This window comes from Loxodonta africana, chromosome 5, assembly GCF_030014295.1.
Source record: "Loxodonta africana isolate mLoxAfr1 chromosome 5, mLoxAfr1.hap2, whole genome shotgun sequence".
NCBI classification, from domain to species: domain Eukaryota; kingdom Metazoa; phylum Chordata; class Mammalia; order Proboscidea; family Elephantidae; genus Loxodonta; species Loxodonta africana.
The window spans coordinates 647,232-660,593 of record NC_087346.1 but is presented as its reverse complement, the minus strand read 5'-3'; the positions used below and the strand labels follow the sequence as shown (position 1 = coordinate 660,593).

General features: G+C 36.3%; 2 protein-coding genes across 9 annotated transcripts in view; both read right to left on the bottom strand.

Moving 5' to 3' along the window:
* CLGN (calmegin) overlaps positions 1–1,692 on the bottom strand; it is a 100,742-nt gene extending 99,050 nt beyond the window's left edge. The window contains exon 1 of the mRNA XM_064285294.1: positions 1,577–1,692. The gene's annotated coding sequence lies outside the window, so the exon portion shown is untranslated. The remainder of the gene's footprint in view (positions 1–1,576) is intronic.
* Positions 1,649–13,362, bottom strand: part of MGAT4D (MGAT4 family member D) — a 72,248-nt gene continuing 60,534 nt past the window's right edge. For 4 of the 8 annotated variants that reach the window (XM_023548706.2, XM_023548704.2, XM_064285298.1 and 1 more), the window contains 3 exons: positions 6,506–6,636; positions 4,086–4,193; positions 1,649–1,746 (listed from right to left, as the gene is read on the bottom strand). In XM_023548706.2, coding sequence (XP_023404474.1) covers positions 1,732–1,746; positions 4,086–4,193; positions 6,506–6,636 — 254 coding nt within the window. In that variant the 3' untranslated portion in view covers positions 1,649–1,731. Of the gene's footprint in view, positions 1,747–4,085; positions 4,194–5,004; positions 5,236–6,505; positions 6,637–13,362 lie in introns of those variants that run through there. The other 4 variants (XR_002785860.2, XM_023548705.2, XM_064285299.1 and 1 more) reach the window with 4 other exon arrangements.

Here is a 13,362-nt window from a genome sequence, read left to right as displayed (position 1 = left end):
CAATATGGTATTGGCATGAGGATAGCTATGTGGATCAATGGAACAGAATTGAGACTCCAGGAATACACACAATTATATAGTCAATTGGTTTTCAATGAAGGTGCCAAGGTAATTCAATGGGGCAAGGATAGTCTTTTCAATAAATGGTCCTTGAATAACTGAATATCCTCATGGGAAAAAAAAAAAAAAGAGCCTTGACTCTTTCCTCACAACATACAAAACAATAATTAAAGACGGAAAAAAAATTAAACGTAAGCGCTAACTCCCAAGACTATGGCCCTAAAACACCTTCCAACCTGGAACTGAAGCCATTCCCAGAGACCACTTTCCAGCCAAACAATAGACAAGCCCCTAAAATAAAGGATAACACCTGAGAGGAACCTACTCTTTAGAACAACTAATTATACAAGATCAAAAGGGCAATACTTTCTGAAAAGCAAAGGTGAGAAGGTATGGAGGGTAGAAAATCAGGAAGAAAGGAAACACGGAAATTAGGGTGGGAATGGGGAGAGTGCTGACACCTTGCCGGGAGTGAAACCACGGCCATGAGACATTTTATGTACAAACTATGGAATGGGAATCTAATTTGCTCTGTGAACTTTCACCTAATGCACAATTTTTAAAAAAGACAGAAAACCCTGTAGAGTCCAGTTCTACCCCAACACATAGGGGGGCACCTGAGTGGGAATTAACTTGGCAGCAACTGAATTTTTGGCCTTATTCACTGTGAAACACCAAATAGAGCTGCCAGTGTTGTAAAAAAAAAAAAAAAAAAAAAGGTAAGAGCCAAACCCGTAACATTTCTAGAATAAAATACAAGAGAAAATTTTCTGATCTTGGGTTACACCAAGATTTCTTTATTAGGTAGGACACTAAACACACAAACCACGAATGAAAAAAAACCAATAAACTATACTACCTAAAAATTAAAATTTTGCTCATCCAGAGACACTGTTAAGAACATGAAAATGCAATCCACAGGCTGGAACTGTGTGTGTGGGGGGGAGGATATATATATATATAAAACAATAAAAAGACAATCCAATTTTTAAAATGGACACATATTTGAACAGACTCTTAAAATATATATATATATACATCAAACACAAGGAAAAAAAAGATACTCAACATCAACAGTCTTAAGGTAAACATGAATTAAAACCATAATGAGATGTCAACCACTGATCTGCTTCCTATCTCTATAGTTTTGTCTTTTCTAGAATACCATATAAATAAAATCATACAGTATATAGTCTTTTGCACCTGCTTTCTTTCACCTAGTGTAATATTTTAGATATTCATCCACATTTTTGAATCTGTTGACAAGAACAAGGCTTCAAACTCAGAATTTGCCTCCAAATTCATTTTACTTCTACAATATATGATAAAAAAAGAAAAGGAAATACTGGTTGGTGTGGGTCTGGTAGGTTCTTATAAAACAAAAGTTTAGAGAATTTACCAGAAGGTTATGTGTATAAAACCGAAAGAATACACAGAAACATAAGAATTTAAAATAACGTAAGATTAGCAAATTTCTGATAATTACCTATATATTTATATAAGTTTTTATACTTACCACTTTATTATTGAAGACAATTCTTTTAATATGATGGGATCTCTTATCCACTATGAAGAAAGTTAAGCAATAGTCTACACCTTATTATGCTTTTTTTTTTTTTCCAGATAATGATTCAGGTAATTTTTAAAGAAGCTGTTAGAATGATGAGACTCCTAATAATAGATATCCTGTTAGAAATTTTAAAGATAATTAAAATAAGATGACATTTGACATATTATTAAATTGTTATTCATTTCTATGTTTTATGTGGTATGAGGTATAAAAAGGAGAAAAGCCAATATAATAATATCAAAATACAAATGATATGTATACAGTGGAAAAATTCCAGAATTACAGAGCATTATCAAGGAAACCAAGTTGGAAATAACTCATACTTAAATATGTCAGAGATATATACGTATGCCATATAGTGTAAAATTAGCTAGAGACCAAATACTCGGAAGGTAAGAAGTCGTTATTTAATTAGAACTAGAACATAAGATCCATTAGGGCGTTTGTTTTTATTGGCTGTGTTCACTACTGTATCTCCAGTGCTTAAAACATAATAAGTGCTCAATAAATATTTGTTAAATGAGTTAACGATGACAATGGTGCCTCTCTTGAGTTATGCCACATAGTAGTCGTGCTATTTCATGAGTTCAAGTGAATTTGTACATTTTATTATCTGAATATATACAGGTGTGTGTATGTATGTGTGTAATTCAAATATCTATATATAAAATTTCTGTCTACTTAATCTGTGGTGCAGTGGTTAAAGAGCTTGGCTGCTAACCAAAAAGTCGGCAGTTTGAATCCATCAGCCGCTCCTTGGAAACCCTACGGGATGGTTCTACTCTGTCCTATTGGGTCACTATGAGTTGGAATCGACTCATCAGCAATGAATTTTTTGGAATGGATTATGATTTTACAAAGGTGAGGTTAAAACTCTTATCAGGCAAGAAAAAAATACAATGAAAGCAAAGAATCTCATTTAGCACTAAGAAATAGGGCTGGTATAGATAAATTTCTTTCTGCATTACCAACAGCTATGTTTTATCTATTTTGATGATGTTCTTTTTTGCATAAATATTGATGACACTTAAACTTTCATTATTCCAGATACTTCTTTGTCTTCTTCAACAAATGGTTTTAATCTTAACTTGAACCTTGCTTGAAAGCTGATAGCTAACATTTACTGAGTCCATAGGCATTGTCCCAAAGTGTGCAGTGGGGACCCAGGGATGGAGTAGAAAAGATGGAAAGAGGGCAGATCGTGATGAATTGATGAGAGGATGAGTATGTGCATTTCTCTTGTAACTGACAAAGGACTGAGGCAATCCTTTGTATGAAAAAACTAAAAGGAGAGATCCCAACAGTATTTGTGATGGGTTGAATTATGTCCCCCAAAAATACGTGTTGTAAATCCTAACCTCTATGCCTGTGGTAAATACCCCATTTGGGAATGGGTTGTCTTGTTATGTCAGTGAGGCAAGATTAGTGTAGGATGTATCTTGAGTCAATCTCTTCTGAGATATAAAAGAGATTAAACAAGTGAGCAGAGGAGAGATGGAGTAAGATAGATGCCAAGACACATGGAGATTCCCCAAGGAACCAGGGAGCAGAAGCAGAAGAGACAAGAACCTTCCCCCAGAGCCGACAGAGAAAGCCTTCCCCTAGAGCTGACACCCTGAATTTGGACTTCTAGCCTCCTAAACTGTGAGAAAATAAATTTCTGTTTGTTAAAGCCACCCACTCACGACATTTCTGTTATGGCTGCACCGGATTGGTAAGAGAGTATTTTACAAGTGGAAGAAACCTTAAGGACCATTTAATTTAAACTTCTGGTTTTGCAGATGAAGAAGGCTCAGAGGAGTGCTAGAGCTTGCTCAATATGTTGTACATACTCCTTAGGTCAGCATAAGTAAAAACTAGGTGTCTTGACTCTGAATCCTTTGCTTCTTCTATGCCATTAAGAGGCTAAATCAATTATAAATAACATTGCTTCCAAAAACAATGCAAAAATTATAAGGATAACTAATAACCAAACAATGCCAAATATTTCTTCATCTGGGAAACAGGGAAGCAAAGTAAGAACGTTGATACATTTCTATTAGATAATAAACCAAAAAAAAAAAAAAAAAAAAAACCCATTGCCGTCGAGTCGATTCTGACTTTATTTTTGAAATAATATTCTTGAATAATTCTGAAGTTTAGACTAAAAAATGAATTTTATTATGATCTTCAAAACACTTTTGTAGTCTCACTATTTGAACTGCACTGTTGGGAACAGTAAGGCAAAGAACTTTTACTTAGGCTGGATTTTTCTAACCATGATAACTTGGGTCTTTAAAAGATGATTGCTCAATTCATAAATGATTTTCATAGCATATATTACTCTCATAAGACAAACTGTTCTTAAATAACCATATTTTATAGTCTCTCTCATGTTCTCACTTCTTTACTAAGCAATATTTTTACAATTTCATGAAATATTACATATTACTAAAGTCACATTTCAAAATCTTACTTTGTAATATTGTTCTCTTCCAGGGAATGATGAATGTATACCCACATGTTGGAAAAGAGAAGGTTTATATTGAATACGAACTTGCTTATTTCTTTTTAAACATTCTTTCTGGGAAAAAAATAAGAGAAACAACAATCTTCTGTAAAAATCCAAATGTTTTTTATTATTGCATTTACTGATGGCAGACTTTTCATTATGTTAGCTTTTCCTATAGTTCTGTATCAGTATTTTGCATAGTGGTTAAGAGCTGTGACTGCTGACCAAAAGGTTGGCAGTTGAAATCCACCAGACACTCCTTGGAAATCCTATGGGGCAGTTCTACTCTGTCCTATTGGGTCTCTATGAGTCGAAATCGACTTCAAGGCAACTTTTCTTTTTTTTTAATAACAGTATTTAAGAAATTAAACAAAACCATTAACCTTTAGCTTTTTCTTTGTAATAATAGAACAAAAGAGTTGAGATAAAAAGACATGTTAAAGCATGTGTTCTCATGAATGTTATCTTAGAAAACCAGCCTACTATTGTACCAACTACAGTTTTCCTCTTTTCTTTTTATTCCAATGATGTAAGGGCAGTTTTTAGTATTTCACTTTATCCATTTCTGTTAGGCTAATTTTTCTTTCTCTTCCCATATTCACTGATTAATTCCTCTACTGAATTACATCCTCCTCAATTTCTTCTTAAATGGTAAAAGGTATGTGATTAAAACAAAGAGTCAATACTATGCCATGCTTTAATGGAAAAGTATTCAAATAATCTCCTTAAAAATAAAAATGAGAAAGAGGATTCATGACATCACTGCTATTAAACACAAATAGCTAAATCATTATGATCACTATCTGAGAATTATTTTAGATATTATATACATAGTAAATATATAAGAATAAATCTCAAATTCATATACATAGTAATTTTTAAAATAGAACACCTATATTTAAATGCATTTCTATTCAGTACTGACACACAGAAAAATATACTAAAGAATTATTTTATAACTGTAAAATAGTTGCTGTTGTTGGTTGCATTGACTTGACTCCAACTCACGGTGACCTTATGTATAACAGACAAAACGTTACCCAGTCCTGTGCCATTTTCATGATTCTTAGTATGTGTGAGTCCATTGTTGTGGCTACCATATCAATCCATTAATCTAGAGTTAATTGAAACTAAATTAAGGTCAGATAAAAGTGATTGAGTAACTAAAATTTAACAAATATGATAGTAGTTGCTAAGCTCTTAATAAAAGCTCCAGGGGAGTGGTATTGTCAAATGCTGGCTTCCCAAAAAATAACTTACCGATAAAGCAAAGTCGAGTTCATTGCTTGTGATAAGGGAGACAACTATAGAGTATAGTAGTATCCTTCAACTCTTCCGCCCGTTTTTAAATTGGGTTGTTTTCTTATTGTTGGGTTTTGATAATTCTATATATATTTTGAATGCAAGTTCTTTGCTGTACATTAAATTTATAAATATTTTCTCCTAACCTGTGGCTGGTCTTATCATTCTTAACAGAATCTTTTGGAGAATGAAATTTTTAAATTTTGAGTCCAGCTGATCTTTTTTTTTGTTTAAGTGGATCGTGCTTTTGGTGTCAGACCTAAGAACTCTTCCCCTAGTCCTAAATCCTAAAGACGTTTTTATATGTTTTCTTCTAAAAGTTTTAGTTTTGTGTTTTACATTTAGATAGATGATCTATTTTGAACTAATTTTTTGTATAATGTGTAAGGTTTAGGTTGAGATTTTTTTCTTTTTTGCATACAGATATCCAATGGATTCAACATCATTTGTTGGAAAACTATTGTTTCTCCATCAAATTATGAAGCTTATGAAGACAGAGCTGGTGAAGCTTTGTCAAATACTAGTTAGCCATATTTTGTGGGCCTATTTCTAGATTGTCCATTCTGTTCCACGGGTCTATATGTTTGTCCCTTTGCCTACCAAGTGGAAATGCCATTAAATGGTCATGCATATCTGTGTGTATGGGTGCAGAACTCAGGAGAGAGATCTGACAGGAGACAAACACTTGGAAATCTTTAGCATGTATGATGGCTGGTGAAACTGTGAGAACGGTGACTCTCCCAAGAAAGGTGAATTTTGTTCATGTTTCCATTCTCATTTTCTCCTAACTACTTATTTATTTTTCCATTTTTAAGGGCTTATTTCTTACTCGAAGGAAGAGATTTGACTAAAACAGAGTGACTTAATTACAGACTAAAGAGCTCATAGTATTTCAGTACATTTTTGGCGTCTTATTACTTCATTTAATAGGTAGAAGTGTCAGTAAAAATTTAAGACAAGGGGAATTAAAATTTTTGATGCACCCGTCAACTTTGGTTTGGTAAACCAATTTTAGGTAATTACATTATATAGATAGTATTTCTCTAATATATTTGGTATTCATAAAGTAAAGAAATACTCACAAAAATTTCCTGTGGCTTGCACATCTTTATCTGGAAAATGTCATCCAAGAGCAAATCTACAGGTTTAACTTTGTAGAACATTAAAAAAAAACGTACAAAGTCAGGTAAGTCCTCAGATCTGAACAGCTTTCCTATGAAGAAAAAATAAATAAATCCAAAAAACTCTTGAGTTTTATGCTTTACATAACAACACAAGCCTCCATATAAGAATAAAGTTGTAGGCATCGAACTACTCAATGAGGCTATGATTCCAAAGGAGCTGGAATAAAATTGCACGCATTAAATTTGGGGGAAATATGTCAGAAAGTGCTACCTGTCTCAAAATTTACTTATAGCAAGCCTGTAGGACAGAGTAGAACTGCCCCATAGGGTTTCCAAGAACAACTGGTGGATTCCAACTGCCGACCTGTTGGTTAGCAGCTGAGTTATTAATCACCAAGTCTCCTCTTTAATAAGTAGAACTCCAATATTTAGCTGGGCACATTGCTACTCTGCTAAGGCTACATTTCTCAGCCTCTATTACAGCTAGATGTGGTTATGTGACTAAGTTTTGGCCAGTGAATTGTTATGTAGAATTTTAGAACGCCTTCTTAAAAGAGATGGGCGTATCCATTTTTGGCCTCTTCTTCTCCTTGCTGGGTCCGGAAAGAACAAGATGCTTGGGTAGCATTAAATGGGAGTCGAAGTAGAGATAAAGGAAATGTCGTAGATAAAGCATGGCCACAAATTCTTTGCCACTCATCCCACTGTGAGATGGAATCCAATTCTCCTCCTAACATTGGGGATGCCCCTAATAACTTACCTGACCAACAAACTGTGACAGAAGTATCATTCTGACACAGAGGCTAGATTACAAAAGCCTTGTAGCTTCTGCCTCTCTTGGAACATTTGCTCTTAGAGCCCTGAGCTGCCATAGTGCAAGGAAACCCAAGCGATGCAGAAGGGTCATGTGTAAGCACCTGGATGCCAGCCACAGCTGAGCTCCTGACAGCCAGCATCAACTGCAGCATGTCAGTGAGCCCTGTAGGACATCTAGCCCCATGAAGCCTTCAAATGACTCCAGCTCTAGCTGCTATCTGAATATAATTTATCTGAGAGGGCCTGTGGTAAAATGAGTTCCTTTATGTGGCCTTTTGCCTTGGTTTTTTTTTTTTGAAAAACAGCTCAGAAGATTTTTCTTCTAAACCCTGAGTTACCTTTGCCTAGTTTTCAACCCCAGAGGCTTTGTTACTTTTGTCCAGGCTGATTGACATTTCCTGGATAAGCTGTAAACAACCTGGTTTTGATATTTTTTGTCTGGCATTGAGCCACAGTCTGCCTTGTGATTGGCATGCACCTTGCAGGGATTGGCCAATAGACTATCCAAGTGAGGTGAGTTGTAGCTCAGCTGTGCTTACTATGCAAATGAAGTATCTGTGGTCTACTGAGAGGGGACTGGCCAGTTTGTGGCCCTGGTGGGAGTGCCATGCCTTGAAATTGACAAGCAATTTGTGTATGTAAGCAGCCAGCCCCACAGAGGTTTTTGAGAGAGACAGAAAGAAGCAAGAAGAGAAGCAGAAGGAAGAAAACAGAAGCAGCAGAGAGAGAGAAGAGGCAAGGAACCTCCTAAAAGAGCTGTAACAGAGGTCAAGGGCTGTAACACTGAAGACAGTGACAGGCCCCGAAGGGGCCCGGAGGCAGAGCCAGCAGCCGCAGACTGGAAGGGACCCAGCAACAGAGCCGGCAGTGATAGATGGCAGGGCCGAGAGGAGGCCTGTCCTCAGAGAGCTGAGAGGAGGCCTGCCCTGCCAATAGGAGCTGAGAAAGCTGTCCTGCACTGAAGGTTTTGCCTACGTGATTCCTGATCCTGAGTTGTAGCCTGTTATGTTGATCTCAGGTTGTATCCTATTCCTCAATAAACCACTTAACTGCAAGTATAGTCTGTGAGTTCTGTGTGTTCAATGCAATGGATTACAGAACCCAGAAGAGAAGTAGAGAGTTCAACAGGAGGGATGGCTGGAGAGTGGAGGTATGTCTGACCTGCGCTTCATGGGAATCTACTTTTTGCTGATGGTAATTCTCATTACTCTCCCTGAAGTTAGACAGATTCTGATACTACTATTGGTACTATTCCGATTTCACAGGTCTTCAGTGTGAAGTGCCCAGCAAAGCCCAGTAAATTCATAGACCCATGAAATAAAATGGTAAATTGTGGTTTTGAACTGCTAATTTTGGGGGTGATTTGTTATACAGCAATAGATAAGTGGGACAGGAAGGATTCATTACATGGTGTAGAGTAATAGTATAAAGAGTCTGTCACTATGCCATCTCTTTTTCTTTATCGATTAGTAGCTATTGCCAATAGAATTTTGATGCTTCTTCCTCTCTTCCCTCCACTGGTGGTGATGAAAAAATATGAAAAATAAAGGGAGGAGCTGTACAATACCAGCAGATTACTATCATTTTGAAGTTGAGACACAAAGACTTAGTCAATTAGTTAATAAAGTAATAAAGTAGGAGAGATTAGAAACAAAGGGAGAGAACAAACTCTCCTAACCAGTACATTATACTTGCTCAATTTCTTCTTGCCCAATTTTACTTCAGTAATATAAATTCTAGGCTTAGATACAAACATCCCCCAGATGGCTTTGACAGCTAAGAATGATAAATTAAAACCAAATAAAAACAAAAGGCAATGTAACTGAGTATTTCTCACACATCTTCAGCGATATTCTAATTTTATATGTGATAAAAAATATCACCAAGAAACTGACCAACAGATTTGCGTATAAAACTCTAAAATGTAGATGGTAGAAATATATAGTATTATATAATCAAAATTTAAAAGGAAATCAAAGACCAGGGTAAACATCTTCGAAACAAAGCAGATAAAAAAATTAATGTATTCATTTTTATAAGGCAGAGAACTTATCATTAGTAAACCTATGGCAAGATATTTACCTTTACTAATATTCAATTAAAAATATATTAAAACAATAGTACCATTTTCTGCCTATTGAACAGCAACACTTTTAAATATTGTAATAGTTAATGCTAGTCCTAATGTGGTGGAAAACAGTTCCCTTAATTCATTGCTGTAGGCAATGTAAACTGGGGCAATACTTGAAATCAATTTGGAAGCAATATTTCTTCTTAGAATATATCCTAAAGACATCACCTAAAATATGGAAGAAACTTGAACTTAAATGTCTAACAATAACAGAATGTAATTATGGAACAGGTGCTCCGTGGGATATTATGTAACCATGAAAATTATAGCTATCAAATCTTTGTAGAAATATGGGGAAATTCACACAACGTGTGAAACAAGTAGTATTCAGTCAGTAATTTAACAAATGAGCACTTAGCATATTCCAGACACTCTGCAAAATCTTGAGATGATGAAAGACAAAATCCTTGTCCTAAAAGAACTCACAGCCTAGTATATAAGACACCAAAAATATCTAGTTACAATCTAACATAATGAGTGCTATGACAAAAATAAGCTCAAGGTATTCTGGGAGTACGTGGAAATGGTACATAAGGCATGAAAGCTGGAGAAATATTGAAGAAAGATGTTCTGGAGCCAGAGCTAAGTCTTGAACACAAAATTATATACACGACCTAGGCGTTATCCTTAATTTTTTTTTCTTTACTCCCCACTTTAAATCAGTAAATCCTATTAGCTCTAAATTCAAATCTATCCTGAACCCGTCTGCTTCTTATTACATCTGTTTCTACCATAGTGTCCCAAACCCTCAACATAGCTCATTCGGTTTGATGCTACAGTAATTCCCCACAAACATATAAGCTTTCTGAGGGAAGCACTCTCTCTGTTTTATTCCTATATCCCCAGAGACCAAAAGAGTGCTTGGCACATAGGACTTATTCACATATTACTACAACCATATAAAATACCAAAGAAAAACACTCAACATTAAGTCTGTTGTCGTTAGGTGTCATTGAGTCGATTTGGACTCATCGTGACCCCATGTTGGAGAGTAGAATTGCCCCATAGGGTTTTGTTGGCTGTAATCTTTACGGGAGCAGCACCAGGTCTTTCTCCCATGAAGCCACTGGGTGTGTTCAAACCGCCAACATTTTGGTTTGCACCTGAGTGCTTAAATGTTAAGTCGCCAGGGCTAGACAACTAAATTATAGAAGTGATTGTACTCTGGAATGCAATGTGGGTGTTGCCTCTTTCTTTCCCAAATTTTCTGTATTTTCTGTGGTGTGGAATATAATTATAAGGTCCTGAAGACATTTGCTCAGCCTTGGTTAAATTCAGAAGAAAAATTGTAGGTAATAGTAATGCAGGATACATCAATAAGGAAGATCAAAGATGTGACACATTCAAATATGATGTTGATGAAGAACACTGAATATACCACAAACTGCCAGAAGAACAAACAAATCTTTCTTGGAAGAAGTATGGCCAGAATCTCCTTAGAAGTAAGGATGGTGAGACTTTGTCTCATGTACTTTGGACATGTTATCAGGAGGGACCAGTCCCTGGAGAGGACGTTGTCTTAGTTATCTAGTGCTGCCGTATAACAGAAATACCACATGTGGATGGCTTTAACAAAGGTAAATTTATTCTCTCACAATCTAGGAGGCTAGAAGTCCGAATTCAGGGTGCCAGCTCCAGGGGAAGGCTTTCTCTCTCCCTTGGCTCTGGGGCAAGATCCATGTTATCAATCTTTCCCTGGTCTAGCAGGTTCTCAGTGCAAGGATCCCAGGCTCAAAGGATGTGCTCTGCTCCCTGCTCTGCTTTCTTGGTGGTAGGAGGTCTCCCTGTCTCTCTCCTTGCTTTTCTCTTTTATATTTCAAAAGAGATTGACTCGAGATACAACCTAATATTGTAGATCGAGTCCTACCTCATTTACATTATAAAGGTAGGATTTACAACACATAGGAAAATCACATCAGATGACAAAATGGTGGACAATCACACGATACTGGGAATCATGGCCTAGCCATGATTTTGGAGGGACATATTTCAATCCTAACAGACATCATGCTTGATAAAGAAGAGGGTTAGTGAAAAAGAGGAAGACCCTAAATGAGATGGACTGGCACAGTAGCTGCAGCAATGGGCTCAAACATAGCAACGATTGTGAGGATGATGTAGGACTGGGCAGTGGTTCATTCTGTTGTACACGGGGTCACCATGAGTCAGAACTGACTCGACAGCACCTAACAACAATACATGATGAGAAGTTTTGAGGGGAAATAACTGTTGTAAATGTACTGTGAGAATTTAAAATAATCTGTCAACTATTATCTTTCTCAGCAAACTCAAGTAATAGAACAGAATATTTATATTCTGATAGCCAGAAGAGCACATTGTAAAGGAAGCACTGTATATGTAAAGCCAAAGACTTATTTAAATTTGTAAAGGCTCTGTATTTTGTTATCATAAATAACAGTTCTGTTAATCAATATTTACTAAAAAGTTATAAGAAACCACCTACTTTGTTTATTACACAGGTCTTTTTTTTTTGCTGTTGTGGCTTAATTTCCCCAAAACCTAACTTTTAACCACAAGGGTTGTGATGACTGAAAAGCTTATAAAATATCTGTATTTGTTCATTAGTCTAGAGATTGCTGTAGGAAATTGGACTTGACCACGTAAGCGGTAAATAAACTCATTAGAAGCAATAAGCTAAAACGCAAGACTGATAAACTACAGTCCTCAGACCAAAACTAGTCTGCCGGCCTGTTTTTATAGGCAAAGTTTTATTGAAACACAGCCACATCCATTCATTTACATACTGTCTATGGCTGCTTTGTGCTACGAACGAAAAAAAAAAACCAAACCCGTTGCTGTCAAGTGGATTCTAACTCACAGCGACCCTACAGGACAGAGTAGAACTGCCCCATGGAGTTTCCAAAAAGCATCCAGTGGATATGAACTGCTGACCTTTTGGTTAGCAGCCGTAGCATTTAACCACTACAAAGGCAAGTAGTTGTGACAGAGGCCATATATATGGACCTTAAAGCCTAAAATACTATCTGGCATTTTACAGAAAAAGTTTGCCAACCCCTAGGCTAAATGGAGCATTTATCCTTGAGATAAACAGTGCATTCCGGCTGTACTTCTTCCAAAACAGATTTGTTCATTCTTCTGGCAGTCCATGGTATATTCAATATTTTTCACTGACAACATAATTCAAAGGCATCAATTCTTCTTCAGTCATCCTTATTCATTGTCCAGCTTTCATATGCATATGAGGCAATTGAAAACACCATGGCTTGGGTCAGGTGCACCTTAGTCCTCAAAGTCACATCTTTATTTTTTAACACTTTAAAGAGGTCTTTTATAGCAGATTTGCCCAATGCAATACGTTGACTGATTTCTTGACTGCTGCTTCAATGGGCAAAGCACTAGGAAATGAGGAGTAAGGTAATTCATTGTACTGCCTTCAGGTCCAAAGAAGAAAAGAAAAAGGGAAAAAAAGATGGAAGGGAGAATAGAAGGAGGAGTAAAGAAAGCCAGTGGAATAATTACTTTAAAGAACCATATTATGGACACAGGTTTAGGAACATTCCTGTGATGGGTAAATTCATATCATTATTTTTTATATTTTTTAAGAATGTCAGCTTGGAACGAGACTAAATGGTCACACCAGCTCAGGGGCAAGGACGAGCAGGCAGGAGAGGACAGGAAAGATGGTAATGGGGAACCCAAGGTTGAGAAGTGGAGTGTTAACATGTCGTAGGGTTGGCAACCAATGTCACAAAACAGTATGTATATTAATTGTTTAATGAGAAACTAAGTCACTCTGTAAACTTTCATCTAAAGCATTAAAAAAAAAAAAGAATGTCAGCTTTGACATGCTGGAATTTGCAAGTACTTTAAAGAGTCTGTGGTTGGC